We start from the raw sequence: 13,270 nt of genomic DNA on the forward strand, positions 1-13,270 counted from the left end.
ATGTTCTGCCGGGGGTGCCAACCAGGGTCGGGGAAGCTTGTGTTCTCCGACCCCGCCGGGTGGTGGGCCCCCCATAAAACCCCCCCCCTTATGCTCTGCAGGGATGCCCCTCGACGAGGCGGCGCAGCGGAGGATGAGCGAGGCGGACGTGGCGGACTTGCAGCGGTACGCCGACAGCCGCGTCGCCCTCGAGGAGCGCGAGATCGAGCACGCCGTCGCCGACCGCATCCTCGAGGCGCTGCTGCGGGAGGTGGTGAGGGCGTGACGGTGTGGCGAGGTGTGCGTAGGACGTCGACCGCCTCCACTGTGAACCACTTTTGATGCCTAATCTCAAAGTATAGCCAGGGGGGATACCCGTAGCCCCCAAAGTGAACTGCCTGATCGACTCCCCGGCACACGGCGGAGCGGAGGAGGAAGACAGCACAACCCCAGGGCGGGAAGAGCACATTGGTTCAATGCGCTCAGGGTGGGACAAAACACCGACAGACGAGAGAAGAGGCCACAAAACAGACAAGCAGAATGGCAGGAGAGAGAGGCTCTGCAGGCGAGCCGCCCCTGGGCTCTCGCGTCTCTCTCTCTCGATTCGACCCCTGCTTTCGACCGATCAAAAGCAGGTCGAATCGCATCACAAATGTGGGAAGCCAAAAACCTCCCTTGGCTTCCCACACAAACCCCCCTTCATGGGGGGAGCAGCAAATGAGGTAGTCTCTGCAAAATCACTGTCCCAGTGAATTCGCCCTAGACGCCTCCGTGTGGACTCGCAGCTCCGGCTGGATGTCGGCGACCTAAAGCTCGGCGGTCGTCGCTTCGCGCCGGCCGACTCCCTGTGTGGCGTGACGGTGGTGCTGGTGGAGCAGGGTTGGCGTGACGGCGGAACCAGCCGTCACGAGCCCGTCCCCGCGCTCTCGGCGCGCGTGTAGACTATAATCGCATAGAGCCGGGTCCCCTCTCACGACTGCGCGACGCCAATAAATAACGCCGGACGCTCGGACGGCGCATATGACGGGGTGCGCATAGACGCCCGCGCGAGCAGGGTGTATCGCGCGCCTTGCGGGGGGGGCGCGGAAAAGAGGAAGGTCGAATTTCACACCCTCGATATTAGTGTGAATACCAAAACATGCGGCACCTCATGGGAGCCGGACCCAGCGTGCGACGCAGTGTGCGACCAGTGCGCTGGATCTGGATGCAACGTGTGATGCAGCGGGCACGTGCATGGCACCGGAGAACGACGAGCGAGATCAGGGAAGGATGTTCGGGGAGATCATTTGTGCGAGTGCACAAGCGAGAGGGAAGGTGTCAGGCAAGCAAACCCGCTCTCGGCAGATGATGAATGGCAAGATCGCATGCTTGTCGCGACTCGACCGCACGCAGCCGCCGAGAGGTGCATACTCTGTTCGGACGGCGCTCACAACTCTTAGCGCTCCATCTCGTTCTCGACGGGGGGTGCGCCAGCCGCGCCCGCGCCCTTCTGTGCGCCCGTGCTGCTCGAGACGACCGGCGAGCGTGTGATGTGGAGCGCCTCCGTGAACGCCTCAGTCGCGCAGCACGGCGCAGGGCAGCACGACGGGCAGAAGGACCAGGTGCAGTGGCAGCACTTGCAGTCCAGCCCGATCGTCTTGAAGCCGCAGCACGAGGGGCAGCTGGGCAGCGAGCAGCAGCACGCGATGTTGCACGTGTGGATCACGAGGCACGGCTTGGAGCACGCCATCTCGACCGGCTTGCACAGGTAGGTGAGCTTGCAGCACGGGTTCATCTTCGGCAGGCCGCACGGCGGCTTCTTGAGGAATGGCAGGCAGATCGTGCACGGAAAGAAGAGCGGACACTGGATCGGGCACGTGAAGAACCCCGGGCACGCCGCGCACGGGGGACAGACGATGCAGGCGCCCCGTCCATTCCACTCGTCGTAAGGGTAGCGCGTCAGGTTGGGCACCTCAACCTTGGTGCCTGGCTCTAATCCTACCCCTGTCAGTTTCTTGGTAGGTCCCGTAGCCGTTTACACTTGCAGCGAGGCAGAGAGGAGTTTCAGGCCTGCGCCGGAGCCTGCCTAGGTCCTAGCGCTAGGGTGCCCACAGGACCCAAACGAAAATAGGTTTCCGGCTCAAAAAGGGACGCACAAGGCAAATCTGATGTTGGAGTGCTCCAATAGTGGAAACGAGAGTTGCCCGGTTCGAGAGCCGCTTTTGTGACGGGTGGTTTTGGGACGAGCAACACGACACACACCAATCTCTCCTCACTCTCTCTCTCTCTCCTCTGGCTCGTGAACGACTTGACTGGCCATAGCCGTTGTTGATCAACCCAGCTTATTTCGGAGAGGTCGCGTGCCGAGCAGAATCTGGAACTTTGACGACGCCGAGCACAACGTTGCCCTCTGTCTGCAGCATTGCGAGCCGAGCGCGGTGGGATTGGTCGACGTGGCCTCGTCGGCAAAGAGCTGCGCGTCGCAGGCGGAGCAAGTGGTCGCGGGTTTGGCCTCTTTCGGCGTGAGAGCGAGCCTGCGAGCGCCCAAAACGGAGAATGGTGAGGTCTCCTGGTAACGGTGCGAGGGGATTTGTCCTGCCAACATCACTCGGCTCGACAGGGAGACTGCCATTCATGTGATTTCTCGCCCGCCCGAAAAAATTTTGCTTTTTGGAACCTACGCACACGACGTACATCCTCACTCGACATCACCCCTCGAGGCTTCTCCGTCCGGCCTCCCCCCCTCGGTCTGGAGGGGCCCTCTTATCCCCTCGGTCCTCCCCCCACTCGCTTTCCGCTGGTTGGGCAACGGATGCGGGGCCCGGCCCCCCCTCCTAGCCTTTTTTGGCCGCGGCCCCGCCGCCGTCTCGCCCACTCTGCCTGCTCCTGTTGACTCCACCTCCGGTGATCCCATGCCCAACTCCTCGGGCGAGGGCGGCGGCACTGGATCGCCACGCCGCCCCTCCCCGGGAAGTGGGGCCAGCTCGGGAGGCGCTCGTAAATTCTTTCCTCGTGGTGTGCCGGTGATAGTACTAGCACGCGCCAGTTCGCACCTGTGTCGAGCCTGTGTGCTCCGAGAGAGAGTTCTTTTGTTTAGGACGCCGGCTCTTGTGGCGAGGACGATGGCTTCTAAGGAAGCCGTCGTCTGCGCCTTGTCTGTCGTGTGAATCGTGCGTGTGCGAGAGCCTTTCGTTGTGAAATTCTTTTGTTTAAAGGCCCACTACCCCCTGTATCGGGGTTATGGGGGGTTTACGAGGTGTGAACGTGAACAGAGTAGCCAGATCGCTGTCGATCGTTACGGCACGCATGGGGGGCCTCCCGGACGTATGATCCTAGCCCAATAAGCTCCACGGAGCAGATTTGGATTTTTGACAGAATTAAATGCACTGCCCCCGCTCGGTACTAATAGTCGTAGTTTTGGGGGCGGCGCCCCTCACGGCACCACACTGACGCCGGACAGCCCGAGATTAGCCTAGCAGTGAGTGGGAATCGCCTGCCGGTCGGCTTGGCACGAGCCAAGCACTTGGGTGGCCGTCAACCGAGTCCGAGCGGCGCCTGAGGTGGGTGCCACGGCGTCCGCACGAAGGCGTGGCGGGGTGAGGAGCCAGGGGTGGTGAACACCTCCCTGACGGGCGCGCGGCGCGCCGGATGGTCCGCCGAGGCCGCCGCCGCCCCGGCGGCGGCGATTGGGGCGGCGGGGCCGACCCGGCCGGCGTTTGTCGGCTCCACCTACAGAAGAGCAGTCTCTGTGGGTCGACGATACTAACTCGGTAGTAACGCTGAGCGGTGCTGTGCGACGCCGCGTCGTGCGCGAGGCGACCTCCTGGGGCTACCTGGGCTGGCAATGGATGCCACCAGGACGCACGGCTAGCAGGAGCCAGTCGGGCATGCCCTGCTGTGGAGCAGAGCCTGCTGGCGCACCGGCGATACTAACTCAGCGCGCCGCGAGAGGCAAATCTGGGCGACTTTGGAGGCGCAGTTCTCGAGCTTGCCGTCGACGATTGATGTCGGGTAAATTGTCACTGCCGTCCGGGAAGGTCTTCTCTCAGCAGGCCGAGCGCCGTGGCATCGCGCTGCTCGCAGTGCTGTCGCGGCGCCGAGAACCCCCAAAACTCGCGAGACCTCGATACTAACAAAGACTACGATACTGCGGGTACCCGCCCTTTCTCAGAGCTGTGTTTGCGCTCGCTGTGCGCTCGCCCGTTGCTTGGTGTTGCTGGCTACTCTGGAGTCCTCCTGGCTGCTCTCCGCCCACCAGCCGGCCACAGGCCGCCACCCTCGCCGGCCGGCGTCGCGAGAACGGCCAGACTCGACCGACCGGGTGTCGCGCCGCTGCCTGCTTCTCGCGCCGCTGTAGCAGCGCCAGCGGCTTGGCCGCGCATCCTTCACACACGCTGCCACAACCAAGCTGAGCGAGCCCAGTGTCGAGGTCTGGTGCGAGCTGCATGCGAGGGGCGGCTGTGGCCACAGCAGGTCCACCAGACGGACCTCAAAGCTTGCCGTCGGCGTGCTGTCGTGGCGAGAGCGCGAGACGGCTGCAGAGGAGCCGAGTGCAGTGGCGAGCCAGAGGCTACCAGGGTCACCAGGTGGTAGCCCTTGCCCATTCTGATCAGGGCTGTGCTTTGGTGGGGCTGTGCTTGAGCATGTGTGAAGTGGGAGTGCGTGCCGGCGGTGTCTGTGGGTGAAACGGGCGTGTGTGAGGCCGTAAGAGCCGTGGTATGAGCCAGAGTGGGCTTCATCATCCAAAACAAGGACGGTATGGGACAGCTCAGACTTGATACTGATGGGCCTGGGCCAGGAGAGCGACAGAGATGGCGAGGTGGTGAGCTGGGAAGCCGCTTTGTCGGCACCTGGATGTGTCGCGATGAAGTGCCAAGAAGCGCCGTTTGCGGCTAGTGCTCAAAAGATTGGGAGAGAAGGCTACATATTATGACTGCATCCAGGCACCTGGTGCATGGGAACTGTGGAACAGGACATTTCACAGTCGGTGGCGCCGACAATGACCTCCGGAAAGCCCTCGCAATCGCTCGGCACGGGGCCACCGGGAGTGCTCTCGAGCCCTACACCGGAGCATCACGAGCCGGTGTGAGCTTGAAGACCCGAGATAAGTACGGTCTGGGACAGCTCAGACTTGCTACTGATGGGCCTGGGCCAGGAGAGCGACAGGAAAGGCGAGGTGGTGAGCTGAGAGCAGGAAATAGCGCTTCGTGGCACTTGCTTCGCGACAAGGTCACACGCGGACTCTCCAGTGGTACCACTTGCTCAAAGCCGAAAGGGGGCTTGTAGTGAGCCTTTAAATTCTTTCCTCGCGATGTCCACCCCGCCGCGCCGCCGCTCGCACCTCGCCTCCGCCTCCACCGCCGCTCCCTCGCCGAGCACGCCGCCGCCCATCCGCCTCCTCGACCTCCCCACGGACCTCCTCTTGCGCGCCCTCTCTCACTGCGACCCCGCCGACATCGCTCGCGTCGCGGCCGTCTCGCTGCTCTTCCACGCCTCGCTTGCGCTGGAGGGCATCCGCTTGTGGGCGCGAGAGCGCGGCTTCGAGCTGCCGGCGCAGCCAGAGGGCGAGGGCTGCCCCGTGCGGTGGCTGTGCTATTCGGCGTTGCTGTGCGAGTCCAACCCGCCGGCGAGGGCGGCTGCGGGCCGTCAGCACAGCGTCTTCATCGACGGCGAGGGGCGGCTCTCGTCGTGCGGCAGTGAGGGGAGCTACCCAGGCCTGCTCGGGCACGGCGAGGGCGTGGCGCAGCTCAACACGCCGACCCGTCTCCCTTCCACGTTGGGCGAGCGCGCCGTGAGCGTGTCGGCAGGAGCATACCACAGCCTCGCCCTTGCCGCCGACGGCGCTGTCTGGAGCTGGGGCTTTGGAAGCTACGGCATGCTGGGCCACGGCGACCAGCAGACCCAGTGGCAGCCAAAGAAGGTCGAGGCCTTTGCTGGCCTGCGCGTCGTCGCTGTGTCAGCTGCAGCCGGGTACAGTCTCGCCATCACCGCCGACGGCGCCCTCTGGAGCTGGGGCGATGGCTCCTCTGGCAAGGCGGGCCACGGCGACCAGCAGCTCCAGCTGCTGCCGAAGCAGGTCGAGGCCTTGACTGGCCAGCGCGTCGTCGCCATGTCAGCTACACTCTTCCACAGTCTCGCCCTCACCGCCGACGGCGCTGTCTGGAGCTGGGGCTATGGAGAATACGGCAAGCTGGGCCACGGCGTCTGGCAGAACCGGCTGCTGCCCAAGAAGGTCGAGGCCTTAGCGGGCCGGCGCGTCATCGCTGTGGCGGCAGGAGACAACCACAGCCTCGCCCTCACCGCCGACGGCGCTGTCTGGAGCTGGGGCTTTGGAGGCTCCGGCAAGCTGGGCCACGGCGACACGCAGGACCAGCTGCTGCCGAAGAAGGCCGAGGCCTTGACTGGCCAGCGCGTCGTCGCTGTCGCGGCTGGAGGCTTCCATAGCCTCGCCCTCGCCGCCAACGGAGAGGTCTGGAGCTGGGGCTTTGGAGGCCACGGCCAGCTGGGCCACGGCGACCAGCAGACCCAGTGGCAGCCAAAGAAGATCGAAGCCTTTGCTGGCCAGCGCGTCGTCGCTGTGTCGGCGGGAGCCCGCCACAGCCTCGCCCTCACCGCCGACGGCGCCGTCTGGAGCTGGGGCATGGGCAAAGACGCCTGCCTAGGAAACGGAGAGGACTTGTCGAACCAGCTGCTGCCCAAGAAGATGTGGGCGCCGGGGCGGTGACATCGATCGAGGCCGTGATTTGCGGGTATTGAGCGGAAGTGGGAGCGCGGGACGAGGAACGGTGGCGGCGCATCGGCCCATGCAGCACGTATTGTCGCGTATCACTTGGACCGAGAGGCAGATGTAGCATTCACCCATACTTAGACTTACGCAGGGAGCTCGTCGGGCCGGACTCGTGTGAGTCTCGTTTGTAGGCGTGTACGAAAACTGGGTGGTATGTTATTAGGGGGGCGGGGGGGTAACTAAGGACTAAGGTACGGGAAAGATAAACTCTCTCTTCTCCTGAGCCCTGGCTGTCAGGCTGTCAGGTGCTGTCAGGTGATCTGTCGGGCTGTCGGGCAGCTGTCAGGCACTGTCAGGTGCCTCTGTCAGACCAGCTGTCAGGTGCTGTCAGTGCTGTCGGGTGCTGTCGGGTGCATGTCTGACAGGCGAGGGGTTCTGTAGCTGTCAGGTGCTGTCGGAGCTGTCGGGTGTTGCTGTCAGACGCTGTCGGAGCTGTCAGAGCTGTCAGGCTGCTGCTGCTGTCAGACGGTGGGCTGTTGCTGTCAGGTGCTGTCAGGTGGTGCTGTCGGGGTGCTGTCAGGCTGTGACACACACCAGCCACACGTATGACACTATCAAGAGGAGACCAGCAGGACTCTACTACACATACATACTCTAGCCTCTACTCTGCCTCCGGTCCCACCATCTTTTTCATGGTGGACGTCACCATCTTCTTGTAGAGGCCTACGCCGAAAGGCCAGAGGCCAACGTGGTGCCCGTAGATAAGCACGGGGTGCCGTATCGGGGCACGGAGCGGGAGATGATACAGAAGCTGCTTGGGAGGGCAAGTAGACGGGCCGGAGCGCGATGGGCGACCGTCGTTGTGAGGTACTGGTACGGACATATGGGCGCGGCGCTGGTGGACGCAGGGCTAGTGAGCACGTCAAGGGAATACGCGGTGCCGCCGGACCGTGACGTCGATCCTTTTGCGCTACCACGCCGACTCCGGACGCTGGCCCTTGGCCCGTTCCACGACTTTGATGATGCTGCGGCGCACCCGCGAGCGCGAGTGCAGATGGTGGGGCCGGGGAGCGGCGTGACAAAGCAATTCCTGAGCAACAGGGAGGAAATCCTAAGCAGCATGGGGGCGGCCCTGTTCCAGGGAGAGGGGCAGCGGGAGAGACGCGCGCGGGTGAAGACGCTCTTCGCCTCGATCGACATGGACGGGAATGTGGCGACGTGGGCAGAGAGGTGGGGGTTGGACAAGGACAAACTGAAGCAGACAAGGGTAGCACTAGAGGGCGGAGGCTCCTTTGACTTCGGGGCGTACCTCCAGGCGCAAGCAGAGGGCACGCTCTGGCTGAGTAATAGCCTGGGGGAGAGGACGGGGATGACCCGCTTTGTCACCGATTGGCTTGCGCACCACAAGCCAGGGAAGGGGCACCCGGAACGCACAGTCAAATCTTTCGCCTTTCAGGAGGCGGAGAGTATCATTGAGAAGGTCGCAGAGAAAGGAGCCGACCTGGCCTGCGCTCTCGAATCGGACGCGCTTGGACGAGAGGGGGGCTCGCAGCGGCGCGAGGGGCACCTCCATGCTCTCCTGCACGAATGCCTGCCACCTGCGCACAAACGTGGCCGCCAATGCCTCCTCCGCAAATTCCTTGGCCGCGATAACCTTGCACGCTCTCTTCTGCTCGCCCGAGGCGGTCCAGTAGACGTCCACGACGGCGATGCTCGCCGCGTCGCAGCCAGCCTTGACGATGAGCGCGCCACCCGCCTCGCGCACATCCACCTGCGGGCCGCGGTGGCCACGGATGTGAGGGACGGAGGGGGAGGAGAGCAAGAGAGGTGGAGGTGACCTCGTGGTCGTGCCCGCCCAGCAGAATGGGTGTGCGCACGCCCAACTCTGGGTGCTCAGCGAGGCAAGCAGCGAGCGCGCAGTCATCCTTGATTGGCTGGTGGGTCATGGGCAGGAAAAGGTCGCCGCTCGCGCCGAGTGCCGCCTTGGCCTCCCTCCACACCTCGTTGCACGCCTCGGCCATCGGCATTGCGTGGGGATATCCCGTGGGACGGTACTTTGTACGGTCGGGCGTCAACAGGCCGGCGAGCACGGCGGTGCGCTCGCCGACTCTGACGCAGTCGAATCGTGGCAGCGCGGCTAGCTCCGTGTCGAGTACATTTGAGTTGAGTACCTTCCCATGCGTGAAGCGCGCCAGGCTCCGCACGAGGCCGGGGAGAGGAAGGTCAAACTCCTTGTTACCCAAGCATGCGTAGTCAATAAGAGCGTAATTTAGCGCGTCAGCCATCGCCTTGCCGCCGTCTAGCGCGGTCACGGTGCATGGCGACAGAAAGTCGCCATTCAGGCAGGCCAGGGCGACACCGCCGCCAGGGTGCACCGCAACGGAGGCCCTTGCAGCGGCCACTGCCGTTGCGACGCGAGGGTAGTTGTCGAGTTTGTACACGTCGTTGATGGATACGACGCGGAGGAAGGCGCCGCATGCCTCCGGTGGCGGAGAAGGCATCGCGCTGTGGCGATCGTTTGAGCCGGAGACAGCCATATGCGCAGGCTCGGCAAACTCAAAGCGCTACTCGTGCGTCCATCCAGCAGTGAAGAGATCGTGTTTAGGGCTCTCTAGCCCGTAACCCGATACCGATCATCCGGCCCGCTGGATGCGCTTCTCAGCTCACCGGCCCTGGATGTGAGGTTGCCGACTGCACTCCAAGTGCTCCAAGTGTTTACAGAGGTTTTAGGTATATTGTTGGCAAATCAAGACACAGAGCTCACACAGAAGAGGTAAGGTGAGGTGAGACTGGGGAGGGCCTCAAAGGTCCTCCATGGGGGTGGGGTCCGGCCCGAACAGGTCGAAGCCGGTCCCGCCATCGCCGCCGGCGCCGTCGCCCTCGTCCGCCTCGGAGGCGGAGGTCGTCGAGCGGGGCGTCTCGCCCGTCGCGAACCTGCCGCCGAACACGGCGTCGGCCGGCGCCGAGGCGCCGGCAGCCGTGATCAGGTCGGCGACCTTTCGGTCCCTGCAGGCCGCATCAATTTTGCCGCCCCGGGACGGCTCGTAGAGCTCGTTGGCGAGCCAGTCCCGGGCGACCTTGGTCGCCACGGAGCCCAGAGGGACCGTGGCGTACACCAGGTCGCCGAACCCGCTGCCCCCCTCGGGAGGCAGCGAGTAGGCGACCTGAATATTGGACCCCGCTGGGTTGCGCGCCGCCTGCGTCGCAGCCTCCAGGCCGTCCATGACGAACTCGACGTTCTCGCGCAGCTGCGCGTGCGGGTAGTCCGCACGCTCAGCCTCGCTCGCGATCGCTGCTATTCCAGGGCCGTCCGCGGCGCATCCCCGGCGGCCCGACGGTGGCCGGCGCTTGCGCGCCAGCCCCGTCCGCCGCCGGCCTCCGCGGCCGCGGTCCCTGTCATACAGTAGCTACGCGCGCCATGGGGCGACGTGCCCGCCGTTCAGCGGGGCTGAAGCAAGCCCTAAATCGCGCACAGTCATGTCATGTGCTGCGAGATACGCACCCCCCAGTCGAGTCCCCACCCCCGCAGCCCGCAGCGGCGCAGGGGCGCAGCCCCACCCCGCACTGCGGGCCTGCCCGCAGCAGCGGCGAGCGGGCAGGCGCCAGGCCCGCAGCCGTGACATAAACTTTTGGATAAACAGACACAGCAGAAAGAAAAGAATTCATGAACGGCTCTCGCTGCACTCGCTAATTTCTAGTCAGCACACAGCAGTCTCTACTCGTAGAGGGTGGAAGCGCGCCGCCGCCCCCCAGCGCGGGCCCCGCCGCCGCCGACACAGCCCGCCCCGCGTGCGCGTCACTCCATGCACATGGGATCATGAACATATCCACGCACAACACACCATGGGGCCTGAGAGCATGGTCAAACGTAAGAGCCAACGTCCACTCAGCCGATCATCGACCTCCGACGGCCGGTCGCCGCCTCGCGCAAACGAGAGCGGGCGCCCATGCGGTGCTGAGTATGCTACTGCGCGACGCCGATTCCGCATCCACCCCTCTTCCGGCGAGCCCCTCTCTCAGCAAAACATGCCGGAGAAGGCGCAGAGCTGGTGCTGCGGGCTGTCGATGCTGGAGGGCAGCTTGAGGTCGGGAATGGGGTAGAGGACCCACGTCTTTGCCCAGTAGCCCGCCGACCAGGCGCCGTGCGCGCCCGCATAGAAGGGCTTCAAGAGGAGCGGCGCCTGCGGGTGGGGTGGCGGTGGGGTGGTGGTGGCGGCGGTGGGTTGGTGGTGGCGGCGGTGGGGTGGTGGTGGCGGCGGCGGGGAGAGGCGGCGGGGAGAGGGAGGGAGAGGCGGCGGTGCAGAGGCGCGTGTGTGGCGGTGCAGCGGCGGCACCGTGTTGGTCGGGTTGAGCCAGAGGTCGACCTGGAAGGTCCCCTCGTCGATGCCTGTCCACAGCAGGAGGCGTGAAGAGGCGCCGCTCGACCGCCGTGGCTGTGGGGCCGTCCCTCGGCCGGTGCGCCAATGTCAAACGACTGCATGATCTTGCAGTCGCCGCGCAAGTAGTTCCACCCCTGCGTGCAGTTGGCGTAGAAGCTGGTGTCGTCCTTCTCGTACCCGGTCGCCCCGAACCCCCACCACCCATCGTCGAGCGAGCCTCCCTTCTCCGCCGGCGGCACCGCCCGCCTCGCCACCTTCTCCGGCGGGACTGAAGCGGGCCCCCGGTCGGACGCCCACCGCATGGCTTGCGCGTTGCGAATGACATCCACCTGTTAATCAGTGGTGGTCAGGGGTCGGCGCGGGCCAACACCTTCGTGGAGGGTCCGCGCTCGCAACACCTCGCGCATGGCCTGCCTCTGCTGCCGAGCCGCGAGCTGCGCCGCGCCGTGCGCCGCCGCGCACGTGCCGGCGGAGTACCCGGCAAAGAAGACGCCTGCGGCCAAAAGGAAGGCGCCCACGCGAGAGGCGCCTCGCGGCTTCGTGTCGCCTCGCGGCCTCGTGTCGCGCGGCATGATCATCGGGTGGAAGGCGGGTAGGACCAGTCTCGGTTTGACGACTGTTTGACGCTTCGAGCCCTGTGTTTCTTTTTTCTGGAGAAGTATTCTCTGTCGACAGGGGGGACGTGGCCCTGAGTGATGTGTACGCCCACTCAGGGTGTGTGGCAGCCCGCTGGCTGTGTGTCTTGTGAGCTTAGTCGTCTGTGTGTCGCTCGTGCGTGTCGTCATCATCTGAAAATCTCTCTCTCTCTCATCTGTGTCCAGCGTCCACCCATACGCCATACCGCGTTGGTGTCCAGTCCGAGCCTGACTGTTCTTCACTCCAAAAAAAAAGTCGTGGTCGGACTGTGTTTCGCCTTCCAATCAATCAATCCAAGTGCGAGCCGCAGTGCAGGACGCCGGCCAAGTCTGCTGCTAGCATGTAGCAACGCTACTTGGGGTATAAAACTGATGTTGATCAGCCATCGCTCCACTGCGACGTGGCTCCGCCTCCAGGCGGCTCACCCCCCGAGTCCTCTGCGCTCGCGCAGGCCGGGTCCGCCACGCGCCGACCTTCGGCGTCGGCCTGCAGCACCAGCGGCGCGAGCCAACGGGCAGTCGCCTCCATCCCGTTCATCGCCGCCATCTCGTCGACGCTCCGCCCCTCCTTGTCCCTCAGCACGAGCTGGCCTGTGAGCCGCGGCCCGTCGGCGGCGAGCAGCAGCCATCGCAGGGCGTCGTCGTGCCCCTTCCAGGCGGCCTAAACACAGACGGGCGGGACGGCAGTCACAAGAAAAGGCGCGGCGAGGAGCGGGCGGCCGTGCCCCCCTCGGCGAGCCTTGACGACCGCGCCGTGGTTGGCAGCGTTGACGTGTCCGAGGTCCACGCCGCGCCGCTGCAGCCAGCGCAGCGTCTCGACATTCCCCGCCGCCGCCGCCCACTGCACCGCCGCGCAGCCGAAGCGGTTGACGGCGGCGAGGTCGACGCGGCCGGCGAGCAGCTCCATGGTCGGCTGGTGCCCCCCTGCGTCGGGCCACGCGCCGTGGTGGCGTCACTGTCGCAGAAGGAGGCGGCGGGCCGCAAGCAGCGGTGCGCGCCCAGCATGTCACGCAAGCGTCTTCTCGGGTGATCTCGGGTGGTCTCGGGTGGTCTCGGGTGACCTCGGGTGATCTCGGGTGGTCTCGGGTGATCTCGGGTGATCTCGGGTGGTCTCGGGTGACCTCGGGTGATCTCGGGTGGTCTCGGGTGATCTCGGGTGATCTCGGGTGGCCTCGGGTGGTCTCGGGTGGTCTCGGGTGATCTCGGGTGATCTTGGGTGATCTCGTGTGATCTCGGGTGGTCTCGGGTGGTCTCGGGTGATCTCGGGTGGTCTCGGCACAGCAGTGCGCGCCTAGCACGGCCCAGTCGAAGGCGCTCGAGTCGTCCTTCATGCGGAGAGAGACGTCCGCACCTGCCTGGAGGGAGGGAGGGAGGGGGAAGGCGAGGCGGGGTGAGGCGGCGTGAGGCGGGGTGAGGTGAGGTGAAGGTGAGGTGAAGGTGAGGTGAAGGTGAGGGGCGAGGTGAGGCCACACGCTAGGGGCAGGGGCTCCGCGAGACATGCGGCAGACAAGTGTGCAAGTCGATGGTGAATTGCAGTGGGAGGAGCGCTGGGGGGGGGGGGGGGGGGGGGA

The 13,270-nt window shown here is 65.0% G+C and overlaps 5 protein-coding genes across 5 annotated transcripts in view; 1 reads left to right on the forward strand and 4 right to left on the reverse strand.

Moving 5' to 3' along the window:
• EMIHUDRAFT_111379 (hypothetical protein) overlaps positions 1 to 265 on the forward strand; it is a gene marked incomplete at both ends in the record, with an annotated part of 12,402 nt that extends 12,137 nt beyond the window's left edge. The window contains one exon of the mRNA XM_005786520.1: positions 102 to 265. Coding sequence (XP_005786577.1) covers positions 102 to 265 — 164 coding nt within the window. The remainder of the gene's footprint in view (positions 1 to 101) is intronic.
• Positions 266 to 1,094: 829 nt separating this feature from the next.
• On the reverse strand, positions 1,095 to 1,962 carry EMIHUDRAFT_363581 (hypothetical protein; the record flags this gene model as incomplete). The annotated part of the gene is made up of 1 exon (XM_005786521.1): positions 1,095 to 1,962. A coding segment is annotated over one exon (540 nt), but the record flags the coding sequence as incomplete, so codon positions are not given.
• Positions 1,963 to 7,346: 5,384 nt separating this feature from the next.
• Positions 7,347 to 9,186, reverse strand: NTD4 (putative 5'-nulceotidase; the record flags this gene model as incomplete). The annotated part of the gene is made up of 4 exons (XM_005786522.1): positions 7,347 to 7,496; positions 7,722 to 7,796; positions 8,253 to 8,456; positions 8,524 to 9,186. The coding sequence occupies 4 exons, from the start codon at positions 9,184 to 9,186 to the stop codon at positions 7,347 to 7,349; spliced, it is 1,092 nt and encodes a 363-aa protein (XP_005786579.1).
• A 300-nt stretch (positions 9,187 to 9,486) lies between these two features.
• EMIHUDRAFT_228817 (hypothetical protein) lies at positions 9,487 to 10,164 on the reverse strand (the record flags this gene model as incomplete). Its single annotated transcript, XM_005786523.1, has 2 exons — positions 9,487 to 10,092; positions 10,159 to 10,164. 2 exons carry the CDS (start codon positions 10,162 to 10,164, stop codon positions 9,487 to 9,489), a joined length of 612 nt encoding a protein of 203 aa, XP_005786580.1.
• Positions 10,165 to 10,317: 153 nt separating this feature from the next.
• EMIHUDRAFT_441330 (hypothetical protein) lies at positions 10,318 to 11,668 on the reverse strand. Its single transcript, XM_005786524.1, has 4 exons — positions 11,463 to 11,668; positions 11,111 to 11,393; positions 11,020 to 11,072; positions 10,318 to 10,866 (listed from the first exon to the last, which is right to left on the reverse strand). The coding sequence occupies exons 1-4, from the start codon at positions 11,640 to 11,642 to the stop codon at positions 10,702 to 10,704; spliced, it is 681 nt and encodes a 226-aa protein (XP_005786581.1). The 5' UTR covers positions 11,643 to 11,668; the 3' UTR covers positions 10,318 to 10,701.
• Positions 11,669 to 13,270: the final 1,602 nt, after the last annotated feature.

This window comes from Emiliania huxleyi (genome assembly GCF_000372725.1).
Source record: "Emiliania huxleyi CCMP1516 chromosome Unknown EMIHUscaffold_150, whole genome shotgun sequence".
NCBI classification, from domain to species: Eukaryota; Haptophyta; order Isochrysidales; family Noelaerhabdaceae; genus Emiliania; species Emiliania huxleyi.